Source organism: Dermacentor silvarum, chromosome 3 (genome assembly GCF_013339745.2).
Source record: "Dermacentor silvarum isolate Dsil-2018 chromosome 3, BIME_Dsil_1.4, whole genome shotgun sequence".
NCBI lineage: Eukaryota > Metazoa > Arthropoda > Arachnida > Ixodida > Ixodidae > Dermacentor > Dermacentor silvarum.
This window is the reverse complement of record NC_051156.1, coordinates 15,664,550-15,691,693: the sequence shown is the minus strand read 5'-3', so window position 1 is coordinate 15,691,693 and position 27,144 is coordinate 15,664,550. Positions and strand designations below refer to the sequence as shown.

Below are 27,144 nucleotides of genomic sequence, written 5' to 3'. Positions count from 1 at the left end.
CAGAAGGAGCTGGAGGCCGAACAGGAAGGGTGGATCGCGGAGACGGCAGCAACCCAGTGGAAGCTGTTCTTCGGCTGCCGCGGCCACGACCCGCGAGCTGAGTGGACGTTCCACCGGAAGCCGCAGCTACAGGCTGACGGCACCGTTTCCCGGATTCCCTGCGGCTACGATCCGCAGGCTAGCGGAGTTGACCGGGCAATCCAGGCGCTTCGGTCACCCCACCATCCTGACCTCCTGACCAGCTCAACAGTGGACTGAACGTCGGATACAGCGACGTCGAGTCTACGATGAATCGGCGGGCCCAACGACGTGTCAGCGGAAGCCGTGACGACGACGTGACGTGGCCACGTCGAGGTACTTAATGTAAATATTTTGGACTTATCAATTCAAGATAGCTGAGGACTTTGGGGAACTTATAGAATTAACTCGTGCTGTAACTTGTTTGCTTTGTTTTCTTTGTCGTTTGTTTTTTCAATTATAAATGTATGTTTTAAACGCGCTACTTGCCCCTGTTTGTCTTTAGTCCACCGAAATCCGTGACATACACTTGAACATAAAGCTACGAGTTTCAGAAATACCCCAGTTTGCAGTCGTATCATCCAATTTCAGGTGAAAACACGATCGTATCAGCCGCATGAAAATACAGTATAGACCACTTATAACATAACCGCTTATAGTGCAGGACCGGATATAGTGCGGTCTTTTCAGACTCCCGTTAATTTTCCCATAGCACTCCATGTATACAGGTATAGCTTATAGTGCAGTTGCGGGAAACAAAATACCAGTTACAGTGCGGCTGCCTGGGAGTACAGAAGTCAGCGGAGACGGCGAACGCTCAAACGGGCGCCCCAAGGAGTGCTCGAGGAAGAGAGACGAAGAGGAGGAAAAGGGCACATGGTGCGAACGAACAGCCAGTGAGGCTGAAACCAGAACCTTGAGTGTGAGAAAATATCACGGTGCGCATAGCGAGCGAGGGCCACGAAACTGCCAATGCCGGCCAAGGCTCGCTTCACGATAACGGCAGTAAACGAAACTTCAGGGAGGGAACGGGCGACGCCGACACGGCACGGCGAAGGGCGCACGCGGAGACCGTGGAATGTGAGGGAGGAGGGCAGCAGGGAAGCAGTTTTCGCCTCGGCAACTCTGCCACTTCGGTGGCTCCCTTCGCCCTCCCTCGTAGCTCCCTCACGTTTGACTGTCACCGTGCGCGCCCACAGGCGCCACCGCTCCAGCCGGCCCGGCGCCAGCTCCCCGAAGTTTCGTTTTCTGCCATTATCGGGAAGCGGGCGTTCGCCGGCGTAGGCAGCTTCGTTGGCCGGCCTGGGACAGCGCCATGCTTCCCTCTGCGCCGTAGCCGCAGCGTGCAAGGTCAACATGTGACTAAAAAGTAGAGGAAGCATAAAGGAGAAAGAAGTGTTCACTGCCATTTTTTACACGTGGCTATGGTAGCGTGGCTGAGACGTCGGCACGTACACGCATGTTCCGGCGCAACACAGAATCGGCGACCTTGCCATTTGAGAGAGGGTGAAATTTCTTTTCCTTTTTTTTTTTTTGTTCTCACGCGACATTGGGGGGTCTCTCCTACACTTTTACTCTATGGCGGTGCCGGAGCAATGCCGGTTGGAGGCGCCGCCACGTGATTTGGTTCGAATTCACGAGATTCGACTGTAAATTGAATGCAAACGTTCTAGCCGCATTCCTCGACTGTCGCATACGCGTGGCGGCTCGGTGCACATGTTTTGTACATGTGCGGACCTTGAAAATTGTTGATTTGGTTGTAGTGCGGTACCGCTTATAGTGCGGATATTCGCGACTCCGGCGACTTACGTTATAAGCGGTCTACACTGTACATTGCTCCTATGGGGCGTTGGCTGGGAAAAGAAGAAAAAAAAATATCATCTCGAAAAATGTATTACGCAGAATCGTATTAATGAGGCTCCACTGTACAACACTTTGTAAATGTGCACACGATGGCGGCAGCCGGGATGTCTTCCTGTGCAGTCGCAATCTGGCTTGTAACCTGACCCAGTGATGTGCGCTTGATGCGACCAGACAGCCACATGGACCAGATCCTTGAATCTAAGTCAACCCACTACTTTTATATCCCGCTATTTTAAAACAGTTGGCTTAGAAACGAATAAATATGGCGCTTGGGAGGTGCTGATTTTCCATGCACATGAGCATGATGCTGTCCATATTCTTTTCAAGGATTACTAGGGACAATTAGGGAGTGAATGCATAAGGTGTACGAAATATACAGTCACTACAACTGCTTATCTTATTTTATTTATATATTAGTGCAGACCGATTCAATAGTCCTACCAGGAGGGGGAAAAAAGCACTAAATCAAGGACAACAGAAAAGAAAATGGTACAATGCACTATAACATTAAACACCAAAGAAATAATCTTCAAGTTTTCGCACAAGGTCACTGTAGCGAAAACATCCTGTGGTGACGAATTCCACACTGTCCCTGTGCCAGGAAAAAAGAACTACTTGCAAGTATTAATTCTTGTTAACACGGGTGCTAATGAGTGATTTCAGTGAGACTGATACAAGTGGCAATGCACGTGCATCACAAAGAACAGGTGCAGCCTTGTCAAGACACTCACGAGCCTGCGGGCAGCAGCTGGTTGACCAGCACAGGCAGGCACTCCTTCTGCAGAGAGTCCCAGATGGAGGCTGCATTGGAGGCTGCGTAGTAGTTGAAGAGAACCTTGACGGCCAGGTCAAAGGGGGGCCCATCGCTTGCCCCCTCCTCCTTCAGGGCAGCCAGAGGAGAGAACTCTGCAACACCCGTGCACACGCACCGATTTTAGGCCCATAAAATGCAGTAAATCAAGCCACAAGAAGACAAGAAGCCGCAAGTGCAAGGATTGGACAAATCCTTGTACAGTTGCCTCCCGATAATTCAAAGTCGCCTAATTAGAATTTACGGTTAATCAGAAGCGATGAAGTGGTCCCGTCAGTTTTCCATGCAATCCTACAGAAAAAATTTCTCGATAACTTGAAAAGTCCATAATATTCAATAATTAGAAGTTATTTTTCAATCGAGAGCCTTGAGGCGACTAATTCTTCAATAAAATGCATGATTTTTCAAGTGCCCAGACAGCTCCGTGTACCACACTGGTGTCGCCGCCCTCGCAGCTGTCCTCAGCGCCACAGCTCATGACTGTTCAGTTAACACCGGCACGTCGGTGCATTTTTTACAGCGTAAGCTGTTATGGGCTCATTCTAATAGCTGTTTCAGTTCATGTTGTTGTCCGTCGCCGCCACGTAGCCGCTATCGCTCGAAATGCGAAAAAAAAGTACCCGGTCTCCGCCGGGATCGAATCCAGGCTCGCTGCGTGGTAGTCGGATACTTTACCACTGAGCCACGCAAGCGCTTGCTATCAGCGTCAGAAAAAGGCCCTATAAATGCGCCCTAGGCAGGCGCGCAGGCGCAGACGACCAGTCTCTCCGCCAGTATGGTGGCGCCATCTAGTTAAGGTGCCCGCAAAATCCACATGCACAGGCGCAGACGACGAGATGCGATTCAGACGAGGCACGCAATAAACGCGATCTCGATGTGAGATGTGCGCCACGTATTCTCGGTACCTCTTCAGTACACGTAGTGGCGTCTCCTCGTAAGGTACGAACTGCTGCTGAAGAAGCGAATCGTAGAACTACGGGTGCGGCTACAACCAAGCATCATCAGGCTCAGCAGACTGCGTTGCAGAGAGCATTACAAAACGCAGCTCGCCGTCGATGCCGGACGGACAGTTGAGATCGCTTTCGTCAAATCGCGGTGGAGAGACTTTGCCGCGAAGACCCTGTTGTGTGTGGTGCCAAAATTGTTACTCTTAAGCCGGAGCCACCAGCTTACGCTGTGACTATGCTGAGTGTGACGCGCAGGCCTGCGACTTTTTTCTTCCTTGTCGTTCACTGAGTGTGTCAGTCACACGTTGGGTTTATTTCGCAGGCAGTTCCATGCTTGTGACCATGAGTGTAGTTGCAACGTTTGATAATGGCTACTTGCAGCTTCTACCGCACGCTTGATCTGGCGACGGAAATCGAGGTCTTGAAAAAAATTGATGAGGGAGGCACCGTCAAGCAAGACATTGCGTGAAAATAGAGCATTAAGCCTAGCCTAATGCAACATCTGCAGCGTGTTAGGCTTAATGCTGCAATGCAACATCCTCTGTAAAGCTCCATTGGCAGCCACAATACCGAGTATTTACCACAATATATTAAGGGAATGCAGTAAATATCGTCATCAGCCTATTTTTATGTCCACTTTGCAGGGCGAAGGCCCCTCCCTGCGATCTCCAGTTACCCTTGTCTTGCGCTAGCGATTTTGACTTGTGCCTGCAAGTTTCTCAATTTCATCACACCATCTAGTTTCATGCCGTCCTTGACTGCACTTTTCTTCCCTTGTCATGCATTCTTTAACTCTAATTGTACACCGGTTATCTGCCCTATGCATTACATGGCCTTGCCCAGGTCCATTTTTTTTCTCCTAATGTCAACTAAAATATCGGCTATCCCCGTTTGCTGTATGTTCCACACTGCTCTCTTCCTATCTCTTAACGTTACCCTTAACCCTTTGCGGTCCATTGTCGGGCAGGGCCCGACAACGCAACACGGCCGTAGCGGTCTGCTGTCGGGCACCGCCCGACAAGGGTGTTCGGGGGTTAAATTTTGCGGTTTTTCTCACTGTGATTCGTGCGCATTCTTTATACATGATGCGCCATCTCTTGAAGGATAAATAAACTTTGTTTGTTGAAGTTTACTTCTTTTTGCACTAGGGTGCAGCACAATGTTCAGCACGGCTTCTGGATACCAGAGCATTCTCACTTGCGCGTGCAACTGCACGTTCGTGGGGTTCGCTGAGAAGCACGACCAAATTTTCACCGCGTGCGTTTTATGCAGGTGCATTTAGTGAAAGCTTCTAGGGGTTTCCATTGTCAATAGGTTTATTTTGAGGCGCACACAGCTGCAGAATCATGGTGAGAAAGAACAGCGACACCTGCAGTACCGCCGCAACCTCATCTTACAGCTGGTGGGTGATGTGAGGGCTAGAGCCAAAAAACGAGGCCCGTGTGCGCGGAAGGAGTGTAAGGAAAGGCTAGATGGGAGGAGCCACTTCATCTACAAGCTCCCAGGCCGAAGCAGCAAGGACTGTGCCGCTTGTAGCGATCGAAAAACAAACGGAGGCAGGAGGGAAACTGTGTTTTTCTGCAAAACCTGCAGTAACAACCCTGGCCTGCACCTAGGAGAATGCTTTGAGCGGTATGAGACGCTGCTCAAATATCGGTAGAGGAGTTGCCTGCAGAATCCAAGAGAAAAAATAAATACCCCTGTGAGTTTTTCTTCCACAATTGGTGGTTTTCTAAGCGGCGCCACAAACTGGCAAAATAGTTTTGGACCAGAACAGCCGGAAAGTGGGTAAAAGTTTCGGACTGCAAAGGGTTACCATTTTTCGTTACATCGCTCTTTGCACGGTCCTTAACTTGTTCTCGAGCTCCTTTGTTAACCTCCAAGTTTCCGCACTATATGTTAGCACAGGCAGAATGCAGTAAATATATATACACCATATTCACAAGCTGTATACAGATAAGAATCAAGCTGGCTGACTAAACGTTCACGCACATGGCTATGCCCAAGATCATTGTCTTTCTTCAGCATCGTCTTTTTCCTCCATAACATATTAATTATGATTTAAATGAGGACAAGATATTTGTTTAAAAGGATACTTCACCCACCTTGCATGTGTTTCACAGGCTCTGCAGAGTCCGTTGCTGTTGATGCCTCTTCCTGTGTCTGCTCAACATCTGCGCAAAATGTAGGCAAGGTTACATTTAAGTGCACATGGGACAAGCAAGCCAATCCGCATAACAGATGACTAAAATTAGTAACACCTATCTTTTTTCCCTTAGCAGACTATTTACCCCCTTACCAATGCTCTACCATTCAAACAGAAATCGCATCAAATTATAGAAGCATGAAGCAATGAGCAAAAAATAGTATGATACAAAAGTAACCATTAAAAATATAAGGCCACTCCTGCAACATGTCATGCACTAATCGAGCTTCTGGGCAAACACAGCTTTCTTTTGTGTGTTTTATAAAGAATATCTTTAATAACATTGGTTGTGCAAATTGCACCATCAGCATAAATTGAAACGGGAACAAGAAAGTAGTAATTAGAACACCTGCAAGGGGTGTTCATTAAAGATTTCCAGTGACCCACTACCTGTGCACTGAAAGCAACCGCACTTGGTACAGTTATTAGTCCTTATCTACATAGGTGCCACCTAGGCATACACACTTCTCCCATTTTTTATGCAACTTCAACTACCTCTTCTTGTAGAAGTCGACAGGTTGTTCTTAAATCAACGTTGTAGGAAATCAGAGTTGCATTATCGGGAAAATGCTTGCCCTTCAAAAATAATTTCATTGTTGGAAACAGGTGAAAGTTTGATATTGAGAGGTTGGGTGAGTAAGGGTGATGCGGCAGAATTTGCAAACCCGCAGCAACGTGCTTCCACAGAGGCAACATGTGAGTTGTGAAGTGGGTCACTGTCTTGCAGAAGGTGGACACCTTTGGTGAACTTGCCACGTCTCTTGATTTTGACGGCCTCCAGCAATTTCTGCGGCAAGGAAGCATAGTATGCCCCAGTAATCATGGTGCCCTTTGCTAGCAAATGCTACACCATGCTGGCCCAAAAAGATTGCAAGCATGACCTTGCTTGCCGATGGTTGAGCATGTGCCTTCTTTGAAGTCGGTGAGCCCACATGCTTCTACTGCATCGAATAATTTTCTTGCGCGCGAGAGAGATTTAGCCGCGGTTGTCGGCTCCCCTCACAAGCTTTCACTCGTACATACAGCATACGGCCGCCCGGCGTTATCGCCCTTGGACTTTATATGGAATATCTATGCGCGAAAACCAATTTTAGGGCCACAATGCGTCATAGACACCATCTTTAGATACCAAATACGGATCTCAAAGGCCATGTTTTTGCTGGCAGAAACCGAAGATATGTCATAAGTGTCGCCCCCGTCACTTTGGGCGGCAAATCCCATCGTCAAGCCACAAAGCCAAGAGAGATGAAAAGTAAAAATGACCGTTTGGGCTGGCACGGGGTGGGAGTTCGGAACGTATGATGCGGGAACGGTCCCACAGTTGCGACGCAACAGCGGGGTTGCCAATGCATTGGGTTCTATGGGAGCTATGCCGGGACCAGCCGAAAACGACGTAACAACCGGGAAAATGCAGCACCCGGGAACGTAATCACGGGGTTCTACTGTAGCAAGGTTAAGCATTTTTTGTATGGGGCCTCTACTCTGGGAATGAGCCACAGGAATGTTTGCAACGTAGTCCAGGAATTTCTGATGGAGTCCAACCGAATGCCCTGTTAAATTTGCATTTTCCTTTTTTCTGCATGCCTTTCAATGTATGATAATTGATTCTTTCTACTGTTATTACTGCTTTCATTTTAACATGAAAGCTTTCAGCAGCATATATTCTATTTAGAAGTCCTGAAAGTTTATTTGTGGTTATAAATCCAAATACTCCATCCATTTTATGTTCAATCTGCCAAGGCACGTGTTGGACGTGCAACAACAGCGACTCCTCAAATGGTGTCGGAACTTTTAATTAGTGATTCTTGATTCTTTCTACTAATATTGCTTTCACTCTAACGTGTAATTTCATCATTCAACAGCACTTGCTCTATAACAGTCACGTACATAAATAAGGGCATAAATTGGAAATATCGACCCATTTCTTTGGCAATTGGGTATGAGCCACGAGTTGGATGGGCAACAACAGTGAATGCTCGAATTTTCGATGTTCGAAATATATGCGGGCGCGACATATTCGCACAACGCAGCCCGCAAGGCAACTCTTGCTGGGTAGAAGGAGCAGCGCTCTGGCAGCTACAAGGACCTTTTCTACATGTGAGGTTCTTAAGGCTGTTCTATTCCGTCTGCTGAGGTAAGCGTCCGTTGACTAAAGGTTAGAGCAACGGACTTCTGTGCTAGAAGTGCGTTGTTGAAATCCAGCCGTCAGGCAATTTTATTTATGTTAAATTATTTAAATATATATATATACATATATATATGCTTATATAAATCCAAAACATCAAGACAACAACGAAAATTCACCTGGAATGTCCAATCATTCCTATCGCAATAAAAACAGTTAAGTTCGTCCTGTTGGGTTCGTACCTGTAGATGCAGTTTGCTTTGGACCAGCAACTAGCCTGTTGGCTATTGGTTCAATTATTATTGACATTATTTTTTTGGTTGAACTAATAAAGCTGGATGATTGATTGAAAGATGGTTGCTAAGGGAGGTGAGATGCAGTCAATGACGGCATAGGCCATTTGGTGCATATGACACAGCCGGCTGACAGTAACAGCATAAACCGAACATCACTGGGCGAACCCTTCACACAAAAGTTTCATATTAAAAATACAAGACAGAATTCTGGTGCTAGTGTGGCACCATATGCTGCTTACTTGCACCATAAAGTAATCAAGCCACTACAGTGCGCAACAAATATGATAGGATACTAAAAATTTTTAAAATTAAATTCTGGGATTTTGCATGCCAAAACGACAATCTAATTATGAGAGCAATAAGAGGCAATCCAAAGTAATTTTCACCACCTAGAGTTCTTTACCGTGTACATAAATCGAAGTACACGAGTTTTTGCATTTCGTCCCAATGAAATATGACCGCCGCAGCCTGAATCTAACTCGCGACCTCGATCTCAGCAGTGCAACCCCATAGCCACTGCGCTAGCCCGGCGGGTGTATGATAGGAAATCAAGAGTGTTTGCACATAAGTGATACAATAACTGAAGAAATACAGCTTAAAGCTCATGAGAATAGTTAGCATTACCCACTTGATAGAGCAGTAAGGATAAGATTTTGTTACTTGCATGTAACCATGAGATGACACTAAAATCGCTACACAAAAGCAACTAAGCAAGACTGCTGCCATAAACACATTCGGTCAGCTACATACCATGCCAAAAGCCCCAATGAATGGGTTTTGAAGCAGTTGTTGCCCGTGATAGCTTTAGGAACACATTTGTTAGAAACGGTGATCAAACCTGGAACTTGTACGTGACAAGAGAACTGGGTCAGAAATGAGAGCTGGGCGAGTTGATGCGGTTCCATCTTGACACAACACAGAGCGAAAAAGATGTAGACGAGCAAAAAGCAACAAACAATGGGTGCTGTGTTTGTGATTTCTTTACTCGTCTACGTCCTTTTAGTGCTGTGTTTTGTTAAGATGGAAGAGAACTGGAGATGTGCCTGCAGAATGGCACACACCAGAACAGGAGACCGATGCCACAAATGCTTGCGAGTCAAGCACATGTGCTGTCTGCTTTCTTCTGTGGTCCCTGATCCAATGCTCGTAAACATTTAATGCCAAATACAATGTGGGGGACCAAATGTAGAAACACCACTGACTATTACCGTATCCAATGGGCCAAAACATGATGCACTGTAAATACAATTGTAAAACGTGTAACCACAATCTGCAACTGTCCTTAAAAGCAAAAATTTCCAAGAGGCCTTCTACAGCTTTCGGGGTTAGAGTCTGGCTGGAGCAAAACACAGCAGGTGGTCAGAAGAGCCAGGTGTCATGATAACAACACATGTGGTTAAATGAATGCAGTTGAGCAGAGGATGGTGCCAAGCATGCTTTGGTAGGCTAGCTGGTGTGCACTGCTTCCTTATCTTGGTATGCCTACCTACATTGGCATCAACTTGCATCCCCTTCCTGACTAGCTTCATGAGAACCCAAGACCACATAAGACCTATGCTCAGATTAACAGTACGACAGTGAAGTGGTGCAAAGCCGATTGTCAAAGAGAGAGAGAAAATGGTAAAGGAAAGACAGGGAGGTTCACTAGAGGTTATCTCCGGTTGGCTACCCTGTACCGGGGGAGGGGTAAAGGGATGCGAAAGGAGAGAGAGAGAGTTTTCAGTTCAAGGGCAAAGTCAGCAATCCCAAACAACCAACGTTAGGCAGCGTCAGAATTAGCTCTGATGCTCAGTGCCTTGACTCAAGGCACTGAGCATGATCTGAGTTTAGAATTAATACTTTGTTTTTATCGTTCCTGTGCTTCGAAAATTTTTGCATGCGAACCAAAACCATTAGGAGCCGTTACGAATAATTTCCTTTTTCATTCCGGAGCAGAACCGGAACTGAATTTTTTACAGTGGAACAAAACTAAAACCAGAACGAGAAACATTTCGTTCCGACACCCTGTTGTCTTGAATGCTGCCGTAATGCCATCATTGCTGGGACTGGATACTTAGACGGCAGCATGACGGCATTGCAATCACTAAATGTGTTGGTCCACAAATGGCCTACGGCATGATGTGATCAATAGTGGAATAGTACACGACACATTATAGTGCGCAGAAAAAATTCACAAGAAAGACCAACTTATTTTCTGCCCGCTTCCATTATACAGTTATTTGCACACTTTTTTATCATTATATAAGCAACTTTCTTCCACAGAAAGTTCCACTAAAAGTAGAAGACTTTTTTCATCTGAAAGTTTGCGCTATGTCATAAAATGGGGGAGGCAGCTTATATACACACATAAGAGTTTACATGAAAGTGAACAGCATGAATGACAAGGGACAGTGGAAGACAAGATGAGCACTCACTCACAACTAAACATTTGTTAGTCTGTGAAAAATAGTCACCCAAGAAAGTTAAGTACATGTGTCAATATTCTTACTATGTACCGTGTCATTTGCGCTGTTCACTTTCATTTTAAGATGTACCAACTTGCCCAGCTAGTTACTCTACACATAAAATTTTTTTTTCTCTTTACCAAAGTCCAGAAGAAAGCTATATATGGCCACCATATATGTATCATCACTTCAGGGAGCACTTGAACTGCGGGATGCTTTAATTACCTGAGCCTGCCTTTTTGGCAACAGCTGCGGGCAAATGAGCACTGGCAGCTTTACGCTCATCGGTTGCCACTGAGGGCGGCTGGCTGCTGACAGGCGTCCTCCAGCGACCACTGTACACAACAGCATTGGCGCCTTTGCCCAGCACTGCACCCAGCTCCAGGTCATCCAGCTTGACTGGTGCCTTGTCTGGCACCTCAGCCACCACCTGCTCCTGGCTCATTGTCACAGCCAACTCCTGCATGTCCACCCTCTTCTCGATCAGTTTAACGTCGAACACACAACACTCGTAGGCTGTTTGAGTCAGTGCTACAGGCATAGAAGAAGGAAACAAAACAAGGGAGACTCTGACATCTCTTTTTTTTTTGACGGAACACTAAAAGAAAAAATTAACCAGTTTAGACTAATAAAGAATTCTTTGAAAACTCGTTTTTTTTGCAATAATATGTTGATTATTAGAAGAAAAAATGAAGGTCAAACTTACATTTCTTTAATTTGGCACGAAACCGCAGCACCAGTACGTAAATGTGACGTCACGAATTTCAAATATATCTTTGCGTATTTGGGCCGCGTTGCCTAAAGTTCCTGAAACTTTTCATATTCGACTTTTGGCTTCTTTAGAGCACAATGTGGTCTATGTTTATTGAGAAGGAATTAACTAGGCTCTAGCAGACGCCGTAAAAAGCCATGACATCATTTTGAGCTGGAGCGGGAACTTCAAGGCAGCCGTTTTATGAAATTTAAACTGTTGATTTACCATCCTGTGCATCAACAGATGGGGGGGGGGGGGGGGACTGTAAGCTGAGGTATTTCCGTCACGGAAATACCTCAGCTTACAATGTACACGAACATAATACAAAGAAAGAAACCAGAAGAAAAAGTTCCACAAACATGCAAAATTTGGAAATCGAACCCACGACCTCTCGGTCCGCGACGATAGATCGCCGAGCGTTTAACCCATTGCGCCACAAACGCATTTGCAGAGAGCTACACAGACGCGCCTTATATATCTAACACTCCTCCGTGTACCCGCGCTCTTGCTCGGGGCGGTGCCGCCGCCTACGAGCAGAAAAGTTGTCGCAGTTTCACCTGAAAGGTGAAGCATCAATTGCGATAGCAAATTTGTAGAGAGCTATACGGAGTAATGATATTAGCTTTATCAGCTGTATAAACTTGGACATGCAGCAGCACCGGCAACGCGCAGAACTGTTGTCGACGCCGTCGGCGTTTTGCCCGCGTTCGCTCAAAATGCGTGCGGCGTTGGTGACTGTTGCCGGAGCCTCTGATATAAATAGGCACTTGGTGCCGCAGCTAAACGTCGCCTCCCTTCCCTCCCCCTTCCTTCCCTCCCCCACGGCCTCTCGCGCATCGGAAGAAGGCGCGTTTGCTCCACATATATGGTGATTGTAAAGGAGGAAAGAGACGCCTACTTCTACAGCCCTTAAGCAAGCACGGCGCGGAACGCGCGTTTGTTCTCCGCCGTGCGTTCACTCCCCGTGAAAGAGCGCGTCCCTCGTGCCCTTTCACTCGCACATACAGCGTTCGGCGGCGCGCGGTCACGATTTCATCTCCATTGACGTCATACGGAATCTCACGGCGACGGCGACGGCAGAAATCTGCTTTTGAGTGTCCATATAATTGCTATCGCAATAAAAGAGAAGTACTGCATTATGACACTAACGCGCACCGACAGTGAACGCTTCGGTGGTCTCAGCACTACGACGCCTCGATGCCAGCATTCGAAGGGACGCTGGCATCAAGAAGCACTACCAACGCCACCTAGGTGGCGTTCACCGTACTCAACACAGCTATCCTTCTTCTTCTTTCTGGGGTTTTACGTGCCAAAACCAGTTCTGATTATGAGGCACGCCGTAGTGGAGGGCTCCGGATTAATTTTGGGTTCTTTAATGTGCACTACAAAGCAAGCACACGGGCGTTCTTGCATTTCACCTCCATCGAAATGCGGCCTTGAACAGCTTGGTTGTGAATGACGTCACCCGGCATTCCTTTTTTGCATTCTTCCTGGCTTATTTTCTTCGTGATAAGAGTGGGGTTTTGGTATTGCAGAAGGGTAATTTACTAATATAGAAGATACTGTTTTTTGCTTTAGTGTCCCTTGAAAGCCAGATGCAAACATATGCTATCAGCGTTCCACGCATCTCCTATAGTCCGTGCAGATCCATGGCAGACTAGGCCCGGTTGCTATGACAGCATTGCTGTTTGTGTAAATAGTCACAGTTGCAAAAAAAAGAGCTTTACCATGCTTTCTCCAACAAAGATGGCCTCTCCTTCCACCATGGCCACAAGTGAGAAGGTAAGCCGGTGCCGCAACATGTTTTCCTTTGTAGAAGCCTTTCTTCGTATTCAAGATAAATAATGCAAGGTAAGCTGAACAGCATGCCATGGATGGGAGGCCGAACCTGATGCACTTGGGAGTCACCTGCCTACTTCTGATGGCATTCATGTGAACAACCAACCTTTGAGGGCAATGGCCAGCACCGTTGACCTCCAAATGGAGATCACATTTCACTCCACTGACAAACAGGTAAATTCAGGATAAATGGTGTGCACTTGTCATTAGGCTGCTTCAATAATGCATGTTGTGTGATATCTTCTATCAGTGCATGACACCAACCCCATATGATGCTTGTGTGCTAGTTACGAATTCAGTCCCTTCCATACAAATTTGTAGTTTCTGTAGTAACAATGTCAAGAGACTAAATGAAATATATAGCCACTTTTAAACACGCTGTATTATTAGACCATCACACTTAAAACCCCTTATGCAAGGCGAGATTTTGGGGCCAGGATTGCACTTTGGCCCCTCCTGTGTTTTCACAGCATGTGTGAAAAATCACTATTAGAAAAATTAACATTACAGGGTCAAGCGACAAATGGAACATGTCATACTTGGCGTGAGTAATTTACAGCACAGGATGTTATGTTTGCGTGTACTCTGAATGTTCCACTAACAACAGACTCAGGTCTCCTGCCCTTGCCTTAGCTCCCTAACGTGACATTTATGTGCAAGCCTCTCAAATGTTTAAAGCTTAAAACGTAACTTGAGAAATGTTAAGTTTTTAACACGGCAGGCTGGCTGTACCGTAAGATGCTGGCTGACCGTACAATTTTTCTCCCAACTGCCATCCACTCCACATGCCATAGATAAAGTAACTGTTACCATACCACTGATGGTGCCGTACGTTGGCTCCGCAACGCATGTACTTACCCTTGTCTCGTGAATAATTGTCCCCACCTGCAACTGCTTATGCAGAACAGCTAAACAAATTACATTATTCAGCTTTTTTTCTTAAAAGACCGCGACTCTGCCTTTTGGTAAATAACCGACGCAATGTGAACTCGTCAGAATGATACTACAGAATCCCACATCTTCTGCATGCATCGTATTCAGTGATGTGCAATCATTGCTAGCTGACATAGAAAACGCTGGTGCATGCAGGTGACAGCAATAATAGGATAACCTGCCATGCCAACTACGTGTGCTTGTAACTGCCATTTGGCACACGCACGCACAACCTTACGCTGGCCTCTTTTTTCACACGAGCGAGGCCAGCTCGTGTCTCGCTTGCTATGCACCAACAAAGTATACACTGCACCACTAAGCAAGAACATGCACATGCAAACACTGCTCACGCTGCTCTTGCAAACCAGCTCTGAAAGGCTATGTGTTACACTAAAGTACATGCTATGTACTTAATATAGCCCAAGTAAAATTTAACCTACGTAAAATTTTGTTGCAGCTGGCTTTCAAGGCATAACATTTTGACCAACAACGTAGTGTTTAGTGATCACATGCATGTCGTTTGCAGAGGTGGGACTGCCCAAAGTCATTTCGGAGCCATTTATGGAGCAAGTAAAATTGCGTTTTGGAGCAGTTTGTAGCAGAGAAATTTTCATTTTGGAGCACCTTGGAGCAGATGAAATTTCATTTTGGAGCAATTTGGAGCAGATAAAATATCATTCTGAAGCAGTTTGGAGCAGGCCAATCTTAATTTTGGTGGAATAATAGATTGTGGAATATGGCAGTGCTTTCCTGAAAACCCAAAAGCAATAGTGACACTACGATCGAACTATATAGTCCTGTGCCGATGCTCATGATTATAGCGGAAAGTGTTCTCAAATTATGCGGTCCAGTCGACGCAGTAATATAATTTCTGGATCACCATATGTCACTGCAGACCCAGAGAGCCACAATCAACCCTGGGCTGGTATAACGTAAAGCTATTTCAATCTGCATTTATTGCGATAGCAATTATAAGGACACTCCAGGCGCATTTCTGCCATCGTCATCGCCATGATGTTACGTATGAAGTCCAGGGTCGATAACATCGTCGTTGTGCACTGTATGCTGTATGTGCGAGTGAAAGCGTGCGAGAGTGAGCCGACGATGGCAGCTCAATCTCACCCGTGCAAGGGAGGCGAGCGGGGAGAAAGCGATCCGTCTTTCGTGGCGCATATGCCAACTGGGGGGAGGGCGTTTCACTCCGGCGGCTGCTGCATATGGCGCGGTCGCGCAGGTTCATCTTGAAAGCGATCTGCGATCGCGAGTGCTGATAGCTTTGTATGCACTGTTTCGCCGCTGAGTTCGCGCTGAAGCAAGAGGCAGCACGAAGTTCAATTCGCTCGTTGCTGCTGCCGCGCTTCCTCACACCAACGAGTTTCCGCGGTCATCGAGTGAGGTGTGACACAATGCTTGTTACATCGTGTCACACCTGTTACAGTCATCGAGTGAGGTGACACGATGCACGCGGGACACCATGCTTGTTAATTTACTTAGAAAGCGAATGTTTAGAAGTTTATACGGCCGATAAAACTACTATCCTTACTTCGTATAGCTGTTTACTAATTTGCTATCAAAACCGATGCTTCACCTTTCGGACGAAACTGCGACATTTTATTCCAAATCTGCCATAAGCCCTTCATGGTAGATCAAAATGGCTGAGGCCTCGCCCATATGGGCATAAACACAGACTAGAATAGTTTTAGGCTATACCGGTCTTGGGGACAGAAACGCCCGCCCATTGCGGCATGCGCCTCCCAAATATCTAGTTTGTTCGCAGCGAACTCAAAATATATACTTTTCGTTGTTTTGCGCCTCAGTTAGGGTTTTGCCGTGCTGCTTGGCCAACTCGACCGTATTCTAGTATACACTCTAAATACGGCCGCCCTGGCCATGCCGACAGCAGCGACAACAGCCAGGAGTAGCCGCGCACACGCCGGAAACTTCCCTGAAGGGCCGTAAAGTCTTGAGCATGAAAACTACGAGAAATTGTGCGGGTGGCGCCATCGCGCGGTGTACGGAATGTGAATGGCCTGCACTTTTTTTTCTTTTTTCGGAGAACGAATCCGCTCGCTGTTCGCGGCCACTACTGGAGCATGCCGTTCTGGCGCAGCGTGGCGCAATGTCAGTTAATTTTCCATGTTTGGCACAGTTTGGCGCAGCAATTTGCGTTTGTATCAAAATGGCGCAATTGGCGCAGGCGTCCCACCCCTGCGTTTGTAATCAAGCAATTAATTAAGACACAATACCAGATAGATAAATAGTCAGCTCTTGTGTAAGTCTAAAGAACACAGACCTGTTAATATTGTGACGGGGCGTCAAATAGATAAAAAAGGGACACTATTTATGTACAGGGATTGTTGGCAGAGATAGCCAAGATGCCTGAACACGCGCAGCGTTTTTCGGCGATCGTCGTCTTCTTCCTTAATGCAAGGAGACGGCCCGTAACATCTAACCGCCCCGGCGGGCTGAGCGCCGTCTCGGCGCAGACTAATTACACGAGGAGGTGACGGAAAAGTACGGCTTCAGTCGGGATACGTGCACGATGTCACGAGTGGCAGGGTAGATGGTGAAGAACTGTTCAGTGGGGTGATTTCATAGTTCACGTCACTAAGTTGCCGTAAAACCTTGTAAGGTCTGGTGTAACGCGATAAAAGCTTTTCGGAGAGACCGACGCGATGTGAAGGAGTCCAGAGAAGCACAAGAGATCCCGGAGACAAGCCGAGGTGCCGGTGGCTGCGGTCGTAACGGTCCTTTTGGCATAATTGTGAGTCGGACAGTCGCTCATGAGCTGACGTGCCAGATGGGCTCGCGCGGCAGTATCGCGGGCATACTCTGTGGTATGTTGTAGAACAGCAGGTAGGAGCGTGTCAAAAGGCAATGCAGGGTATTGGCCATACAGGAGGTAGAACGGGGAAAAACCCGGCGGTGTCGTGACGGGAGGAGTTGTACGCGAACGTGACGTATGGCAAAGCGCTGTCCCAGTCCCGATGATCGTCAGACACGTACATCGACAGCATATCGGTTAAGGTGCGGTTCAGCCTTTCGGTGAGCCCGTTGGTCTGCGGGTGGTATGCAGTAGTGAGCTTGTGCTCCACAGAATAGGAACAAAGGAGGTCATCGACAACTTTCGACAAGAAGTACTGGCCTCGGTCTGTGAGCAGTTGCCGAGGAGCACCATGACGAAGGATGGCGTCATGAAGGAGGAAATCGGCAACGTCAGTAGCGCAACTAGTCGGCAAAGCTCGCGTGATGGCAAAATGCGTAGCGTAGTCGGTCGCCACTGCAATCCACTTGTTCCCTGAAGTAGACAAAGGAAATGAACCGAGGAGGTCGAGACCGACGCGGTAGAATGGCTCCTGGGGTATGTGAATCGGATGCAGAAGGCCTGCAGGCAACCCTGCGGGCCGTTTACGTAGCTAACAAAGGTCACACGCAGCAACGTAGCGTCGAATAGATCGGTACAGACCAGGCCAGAAAAACCGGCGCCGCACGTGATCATATGTGCGGGATACACCAAGATGGCCAGCGGTCGGAGCATCGTGGAGTTCTTGGAAAACAGTAGCACGAAGATGCTTGGGGAGAACAAGCAGAAGCTCTGGGCTGTCGGGAGTGGTACTACGGCGGTAAGGAACATCGTCGTGAAGCTCAAACAGACGAAGCGATGGGTCGAGCTGACGAGAATGGAAGCGGTCAATTATAGATCATAACGTGTCGTCACTTTGCTGTTTAGCGCGTACGTTGGCCAGATCTGCAATAGCCATGACGAAGTCACCGGTATCACGTTCAGCAGTGTCGGGAGGGTCGACAGGGTAGCGGGATAAACAGTCAGCATTTTGATGCATCTGGCCAGATTTGTAGAGCACGTCAAAGGTGTACTCCTGTAGTCGTAACGCCCAGCGACCAAGCCTTCCTGTAGAATCCTTCAGCGACGAGAGCCAGCAAAGGGCATGGTGGTCCGTGACAACGGAAAACGTTCGGTCGTACAAATAAGGGCGGAATTTCGCCACAGTCCAGACCAAAGCCAGGCATTCGCGTTCAGTTATCGAATAATTCCGCTCCGACGATGAGAGAAGGCGGCTGGTGTAGGCAATGACACGGTCCTGGTCGTTCTGGTGTTGGGCGAGTACTGCACCTATGCCGTGGCCACTAGCGTTGGTGCGAACTTCTGTAGGGGCCGACGGGTCATAATGCGCCAAAATGGGCGGTGAACTCGGTAAACTGATAAGGGTGGTGAATGCGGCAGCTTGTGCACGACCCCAGGAAAAAAGAGATGTCCTTCTTGAGTAGGTCAGTAAGCGGCCGGGCAATGTCGGCAAAATTCCTGACAAGCGGCGGAAGTAGGAACACAAGCTGACAAAGCTCCGTATATCGCTAACTGAGCGAGGAACAGGAGTCTCGGACGGCACGCACCTTGTCGGGGTCAGGTTGGACATCGCTAGCACTAACAAGGTGACCGAGAACGGTGATGTGACGCCGAGGGAAACGACACTTGGAGAAGTTAAGTTGTAGGCCAGCGCGGCGAAACAAATCAAGAATGGCCGACAGGCGGGCTAGGTGGTCCTCAAAAGTAGGCGAAAAGACAATCACGCCATCTAGATAACATGAACACGTAGACCATTTAAGCCCCGAAGGAGAGAATCCATCATTCGCTCGAAGGTCGCGGGGGCATTACACAATCCAAAAGGCATAACCTTGAATTGGTAAAGTCCATCTGGTGTGACGAACGCAGTCTTTTCACGGTCCATGGCATCAACGGTAATCTGCCAGTATCCGGAGCGTAGGTTGATGGAGGAAAAGTACGTGGCGCCATGGAGGCAGTCCAAGGCGTCATCGATTCGGGGCAGGGGGTAGACGTCCTTGCGTGTGATGTTCAAGTGTCGGTAGTCAACACAAAAGCGCCAGCTGCTCTTTCTTTTTTACTAGCACCACAGGGGACGCCCACGGACTGGAAGAAGGTTCGATAACCCCTTTTGTGAGCATTTTGTCAACTTCGCCTTGGATCACACGACGTTCGGCGAGGGAGACACGATAGGGACGGCGACGGATAGGGCTCGCGTTCTCCGTGTTGATGCGATGTTGGACAACAGACGTTTGGCTTAGAGAATGATCGTCGAAGTCGAAAATGTCGTGGTAAGACTCTAGGAGGCGGCGAAGGTCAGTAGCTTGATCAGAAGGAAGGTCATCAGGGACCATTCCAACAAAGACATTGCGCGGAGAACTGCTTGTGGTGCAAAGGAAGGACGAAATGGAGAGACTGGTGGGATCCAGCGCACAAATCTCGCAGTCTTCGGCAGCAGTGATGGCGGCGAGTGACATGCCTGCCGGAATCAGTTGAGGAGAGGCGCTGAAGTTGAAAATAGGAATGGTGATGCGATTGCCGGAGACAGTCACGAGGGTGTTAGGCACGGCGACGTTCTTGGCGAGCAGAACGTCCGTTACCGGGGATAGCACGTAATCAGCGACAGGAGGGCTCGAGACCATGGCGATATACATGGCGGCTTGCGGGGGGGCATGCGCACATAGTCGAGAGAGCAGGGATGGGCTGAAGGCGTGGTTGGGGCATCGGTGAGGTGAGGTAGTTCGAGCTGCAGGAGGCCAGTTGCACAGTCAATTAGGGCAGAATGAGTTGCAAGGAAGTCCAGACCAAGAATAACATCGTACGGACAATGTTCAAGAATGGCAAATAAAACAGTAGTTGGGTGACTGGCGATTGTGACGTGGGCGGTGCACATGCCAAGGATGGTGGGAGCTCCTCCATCGGCCACTCTTACAATGTGGGAAACAGCAGGTGTGACCACCTTCTTTAGGCGACGGCGAAGACCAGAGCTCATGACAGAAATATAAGCTCCGGTGTCGACAAGTGCAGAAATCGTCACGCCATCAACGTCAACGTTCAACACACAGTGTCGAGTACGCAGAGTAACTAGAGGGTTTTGGGGCAGAGTCATAGATGCAGCGTTACCTCCGGGCGCTGCATCGTTTAGTTTTCCAGAGTGAAGGAGCCACGGTTGCTCGGCGACGGGGCGTGGCGAGGTGGCGGGGAGCAGGAAGGACGGCGGTATGGTTGCGAACGCGACTGGTGACCTCTAGGTGACGGCGAGCGGCTGGACCATGTCGTGGCAGCGTCAGGATTGTAGGGGTGTGCTGCAGATAGTGGCTCAAAAGGGCTGCAATCAAGGCGGCGAGCATGGCCAAAGGATGAAGTACGTGGCGGGAACGACCAGTGGTTGTGACAGTAGCGAGCAACGTGCCCGACATGGCGGCAGTGAAAGCAGATAGGCCGATCGCCTTCAGTTCGCCAATCAGCAGCGTTTCGTGATCGTGGACAAACCATGGATACCGAGGGAATGATGTCGGGGCCCCGGAAGCGGATGTAGGGCTGACAACGGCGCAAGCAGCGTGAACCTCGAGATTCGCGAGTTCGTTTCGTACGATGGCTTGGACGAGTGAAACCGCTGGTGTGCTCGAATCACCGGCGTTAGAGCTGGTAAAGAGGCTAGCGGGAGCCATTGCCTCGATTTCACAGCGGACAATTCTCGTCAATTCGGCCGATGGCGGCGAAACGTTAAGATTGTGGCCGCTCTTCACACAAAGACGTTGCAGCGGTGTTGGGAAGCTGGGCGAATGGTCGTTCAATACGGCGGCTCTTAGCCTGCTGAAAGTGCTGACACTCCTCGATCATGGCATCGATGGTAGCACAATTTCTGCACATGAGCAGATTGAATGCGTCGTCCGCTATCCCTTTCAGGACGTGGCCAACCTTGTCAGACTCTGGCATGTTACCGTCAGCTTTACGGCACAGCGCCAGCACATCCTGTATGTAAGACAAATATGATTCCGTGGACGTCTGGGCGCGAGTTGACAGCTGTTGCTTCGCAGTGATTTTTCGACTGGAGGCCTTACCGAACAGGTCACAGAGCTTTTGTATGAATGTATCCCAGCTCCCAAAGTCGGCCTCGTGATTGTCATACCATAACTTCGCTGTTCCACTGAGGTAAAACACCCATTGGCCAGCATGACTGTCAGGTCCCAGTGGTTGGAGTCACTCACCCGTTCGTATAGTGTGAGCCATTCCTCAACGTCGATACCATCGGTGCCGTTGAACGTTCCAGGGTCTCGGGGTTGGACTTCTACAATCAGTGTCCGCGGCGCAGAAGCAGATTCTGGTTGGTGTGCCATGGTGGTCGCACCGCAGCACCGACCGCTTCGGAGCTCTGTCGTCTGGCGAGAATACCCAGCACCTCCACCAATGTGTGACGCGGCATCAAATAGATAAAAAAGGGACACTATTTATGTACAGGGATTGTTGGCAGAGATAGCCAAGACGGCTGAACAAGCGCAGCGTTTTTTGGCGATCGTCGTCTTCTTCCTTAATGCAAGGAGGCGGCCCCCGTAACAATATAAAATCACATCAATCTCAACGGTCTCATTACAAAAGTATAATGGTTAAGTTCTTGCAATGGCCATAGGAGTTAATCCCTCCAGGTTTAATTAATGAATTAATTCTGTTCTATTAAAATTTCGTTTCAACACATTTCTTGCCCCGTCAGAATTGCGGAAAACTCTCAGCTGCACAACGAAATGAAGAATTTTGAATTCTTCAAAGAGCTTTGTCAGGTTTACAAAATGTGGACTTCATGCAAGAAGTCAGATGGTCAGATTTGAAAACATCAACGTTTTCAGGTCTAGCTAATCTGATCCAGCCATTTGAGAAATACGCTGTGAGCAAACACCCAGCTGTCTACTTTCCAACTCGTTTTATTGAAATAATTTGCACCTAATATTCAAACTTTCAGTAAAGGTCCAATCAGAAATGTTTCAAGATGTAAGCTACACGTATTAGATATTATTTTCATTACTACTTTTGATGCACTAGCTTGGCAAGCTCAAAACGGCACAAAGCTCCTGAAGGGGTTTACATACAAACTCGCCGAACTCGTGGAGGGTATCCAAATATGAGCATACAAGCTTAAAAGAAAACATGTAAGAACTCCGAACATTCTTTATGGAGCCCTAGCAAAAGTTTTAAAAGAAGTTGGTATTAGTCTAATACAGTTTTGTATAAGTTGTATAAGTTTTGTATGAGACTATTGGAAACTTATATTAGTTGTATTGATTTACCTGTAAGACCAATAGGCCCTGTATATTAGACTTATTAGTCTTATACAAATTCAATTCAATTTTATTTATAAACAAATTAGTAGTAAAACCGTAGTATACAGGAAGGTAGTATACAAACAATGCTTCTTGTCTGCTAGTTGCTCTATTAGACGAACAAGTCCAATTGGTCTTGCACAGATTCTTGCTGGTCTGTTAGGAAACATGTATTGCTGCATTCCACTGCTCTTGTTTGCTGCTTGTTTCATGCGAGGCGTAAGTTGATGAAAAATTAGACAAGGGGACCGCTTGCTTGCAAGGAGAGTGTTTTTAGTTAATCACTGAATCATTAAAAGTTCTGCTGTACAAATGTGCGCAGCACACTGCGTACGCACATTTGCATTAATTTCAGTGCACTAAGCTATTGAAACTGGCCTTTATCTCTCAGCATACACGAAAGCGATGCGCGCCTACATGGCCTTACTGAACATGTCACGGAGCGGAACAGGTCACGGAGAACAGGTCATGCGCGCCTACATGGCCTTGCCAATTTTGCTTCACTGATGACGTTGCCCAACTAGGCTTCTGTTCCGCCTCGTCACAATGAGTCGTTGAGGAAACGGCTAATGTTTAAAGTGTTTGCAGCTCAGAAAATACTTTCCCACAAAAAAAGAATGACAACCAGCCATATTCTGTAAGGCAGAGTCATGGTGCCCGGTGAGCTTACGAATGGTGCAATAGTGGTAGCAACCATATTTGTTTGCCTCCATGGTTTGCTGCTAAAGTTTCGTTAGTCCCATATCTTCTTTTGAAGTGCGCATAGAGTATTGCTAAACTTATAACCTCAATTGCTAACATAAACGGACGTAATATTTCTTGACATCAAAGAGCAGCATTACAGAGAAGGGGACATGGCAAGGAAGGAAAACAGAACTGCGACTGTAGTCGGTCATAGTTGCACACAGCACTTGTGAATTGGCGGCTGCCATGTCAAGGCGAGGTGCGCGTGTCTGTTAAAGAATGAACAATGTGTTTATAAGGAACCGTGGTGTTAGTTCCTGCACAATCTCATTCGTGCCGCATAGTTTCCCATCTGTGGATGCTGCTGCGACTTCAAAGAAACGCAAGGAAACTGTTTTTACTACTGTGCTCGCTGGCTTTGTGGATCCATCAGTGTGCATCGAAGTGCAGTGTCTTCCCCGGCGTCGATTCTACCATTCGGAGGTAAATATTCTACTTATTTAAGCTTCTAATACAGTATAAAGTCGTTTTAATTTTTTTTATCCCAATGGTGGACATACTTCAGTACAGTGTCGTCATCCCAATTGTGCAGGTTGCAGCAATGGCATGCCTGTTTCAGACAATGCCGTGCAAGATTTCTGTCTAGAGCTGTTCCTTATCTGCACACAATTTCGATGCAATATACAAAACATATCTTGATTTTGTGTGCTTTCTATTTGTTCTGTCATGTCAGGCGCCGTCATTTTTCATTATGGTGAACATTATGAGCTAGCATATCACACTTTATCGTAAAATTAGTTTGGTAATTGCAGAGCCACATTACTCCAATTTGGAAGCAAATATTGCCAGCTTACCATTCGCTCAGTGCACGTTTAGTGGTAGAACCAGCACCCCTGCTTTTCAATGTTTCTATATGTGTGTATTTTTGTGCCCAGGCTTTTTTAACCACTTCCTCTGAAGGACGTGTCCTCTGGCAATCAAGATTGCCGACAAAGATCTCGAAAGGGAATGTGTAAAAACAGATGCTAAGTGCTAATAAATGCTTCTAGCAATCTTTGCAATTCTACCCATTTTTCGTTTTGCTGTATCTTGTACGTACATTCAGAACACTGTAATGTAACATTCTTCAGGCGGTTTTGCTCCGTAATTCACGTTTATGTAGCCAAAGGGGCTACAGACCTGCATATATATATATATATATGGGTTTATTAGTGTATCGATCTGAGGATCACTGTTATATATGCAACATTGGCTATCACACCGACAAACCAATTCAGTTATTAGACTAAATGCACTAACTGGCCTATTAGACTAATACAATAATAGACTTAATAGACTGTATCAGTGTCAATAGGCTATTAGTTTTGGCATTAGAATTTTTGCTAGGGCAGCTTCGTTTTACCCTGACGCATCGCACCATTGTGAGCACGTTATACACAACGGAGATAACCTCGAGATAGGACAAACACGACTTGCGCGACTGCGTTGCAACGAAATTAACAATGCATGATAAAGAATATCCCGGCTGGTGTAGCGTCCTTGAGTTGTCAGGCAACAACTAGCATGAATCTGGCCGTGCCTCGACGAGGGCACCCGCGGTCCAAGCACAGAACCGAAACTACGTCACGCGGCCAGTCGCGAACTGTGCTTGACTGCAGCTCGGCAAACAAAGACATACCCGCAGGGCGACGCAGACGCTCTCTAGCTCCTCTTCGCTAGTGACCAGCGACGGTTTGGTAACGAGGCAGACGCCCGTGAGTCCCATGAGCGGCAGGCGAGCGCCGGCGAACAGCTGACGGGCGGCGTGTCTCCGCAGGTCGGCCGCTCGCGTGTGCTTCGCCCAGCGTTGGAGGTAACGGGACAGAACGGGTGGGCTCCGGCGGACGGCCACTCGACTACGGGGCCACAGGGTGCGCAGGGCGACGCGAAAGCGCACCATCATGTCGCTCAGGTAGCCGCGCAGGTACTCGCCATTGGCGGTCACCGAGTAGCAGCGGCGTGACTGCTGCACCCAGGCGCTGCCCAACGGCTTCCAGGCAGAGATCAGCTTCATAGCGGGCGATCAAACGGCCGCGATCGGCTCGGTTGTCGCGTCGTTTGAGGCGTTCGTGAAACGACAATCCTCTTCTGCTGCTTCTATCACGACCTACGCAGACAAAAACACGAAACCATGGCGTAGCAACCGAAACAACGCTGTTGGCGATGGCGATCCGCCGGTGGATCGTACATCTCGCCTTGGCGCGTGAAAGAAATCTGGTCATGTGACTGTCTGCGAAAAAGAGCGCGCGCCGTTCGAGCTTGTCGGTTTGGCAAAAAAAGCAATAGTACTAAGAGACATGGAAACGCGCAGGTGATTAGCGGGGTTCATATCGTTCTGAAGGACAGTTACGGTGAAGTAGTACGTACTGCAGGTACTACTCCCGCCTAAACTTTTGGCGATAACTGCTGACACGCACATGGTGTCCGAAAGATTGCGTTGCTAGGGTACCGACCGTGGAGCAGTGGCGTACCGACGCAGGGGGGAGGGGGGAATAGAGGGATTTGGGTGCTGTAACCCCCCACGCGTCCAGTCCCACCAGTCCAACGTGTACCTTCAGCGCTCTGTTCACATTGTGCAGGAGGGGTGCAAACCAGGAAACAGCGGTTAAGAAACATTGCAATTCAGGAGGTGGCTTGAGGTCGAATTTTCCTGATTAACAAAAGCACCCTATCACTGCCTTGTATTTATTCATTCACTCTTAAATTACTTTGAGTAAAACGCTGAAGAAATAAACATCGCCAGCATCCTTGGTGTCATGATAATTATTAGGCATGTTATGTGCTGTTGGATTCCTCTGGCTAAAGCAAATTGCATATTATGCAAAGTTATTGGTTCCCCCCCCCCCCCCCCACACACACACACAAAAAGAAATTTGCCCCTCAAGCAAGGAGAGTTTTCAGTTATTTGTACATGAGGAATGTTGATACAAAATGGAGGAAGCTGACCAGAAAACTGTCAATCAAATATTTGGACTGCAGGAGGGGTGCAAACCAGGAAACAGCGGTTAAGAAAAAGGTTAAGGAAACAGAGAGGGGTCTGTGGAAAACAGGGATGCAGACGAAATCAACACTGGGAACATACCGAACTTTCAAGCAAGAAATTGCCAAAGAAAATATCTACGATAATTCTAGGGGAAGCTCTTTGTTGTTTGAAGCCAGGACGGGAGTATTGCGGACTAAGATGTACCGAGTCAAGTACCAAGGTATAGACACGTTGTGCTGTGCGTGTGGAGAAGAAGAGGAAACGGCTGAACACCTCATACTTTTCTGTAAAGGGCTTAACCCTACAGTGCAAAGCAACGGGGCTGATTTTTTCAAAGCATTGGGGTTTAGGGACAGTGAAGGCAAAATAGACTTTAAGCGGGTAGAAATAACCAAACGGCGGTTATCTGATTGGTGGCTAAAATCAAGGCAGGGGTGAAATTTCACCCACCACAAAGTACAAAATATGTTAATAGCCATGGCTAGGTGGCGTATGCCACCACCCGGTTTAAAGGGTTCAGCCTCATCCATCCATCCATCATCCAACGTCCGGTCACATACAGAACTTTCAAGCAAGAAATTGCCAAAGAAAATATCTATGATAATTCTAGGGGAAGCTCTTTGTTGTTTGAAGCCAGGACGGGATGTATTGCGGACTAAGATGTACCGAGTCAAGTACCAAGGTATAGACACGTTGTGCTGTGCGTGTGGAGAAGAAGAGGAAACGGCTGAACACCTCATACTTTTCTGTAAAGGCCTTAACCCTACAGTGCAAAGCAACGGTATAGTGTACTAGAAGGGGCAGTGCAGCGCGCGGAGCCAGCGACCCACAGGGCGCCTGACGCCGCCGGTGGCGAAAGAAGCGGCGGCGCTGCAATCGCCCACTTTTGAATGCGGTTGTACAGTGGCCTGATTCTAGCCACTGTAGCGGTTGCTTGCTTCGTGGCTTGGAAGCGCTTGCTATGGCGCTTGTTAGGTGCTGTTTTTCGCGCTTTTCTCTGAATGTGTGGTGCTAAAGCGCGCGAATGGCTCCTAAGCAACGCTTAAAC

The 27,144-nt window shown here is 47.8% G+C and overlaps 1 protein-coding gene across 1 annotated transcript in view; it reads right to left on the bottom strand.

Annotated features, from left to right (window-relative positions):
• The window catches only part of LOC119445342 (serine/threonine-protein kinase Pink1, mitochondrial-like), a 66,338-nt gene extending 41,056 nt beyond the window's left edge, over positions 1-25,282 (bottom strand). The window contains exons 1-4 of the mRNA XM_037709652.2: positions 24,753-25,282; positions 10,936-11,170; positions 5,745-5,813; positions 2,613-2,787 (exon numbers count right to left, since the gene is read on the bottom strand). Coding sequence (XP_037565580.1) covers positions 2,613-2,787; positions 5,745-5,813; positions 10,936-11,170; positions 24,753-25,127 — 854 coding nt within the window. The 5' untranslated portion in view covers positions 25,128-25,282. The remainder of the gene's footprint in view (positions 1-2,612; positions 2,788-5,744; positions 5,814-10,935; positions 11,171-24,752) is intronic.
• Between the last annotated feature and the right edge of the window lie 1,862 nt (positions 25,283-27,144).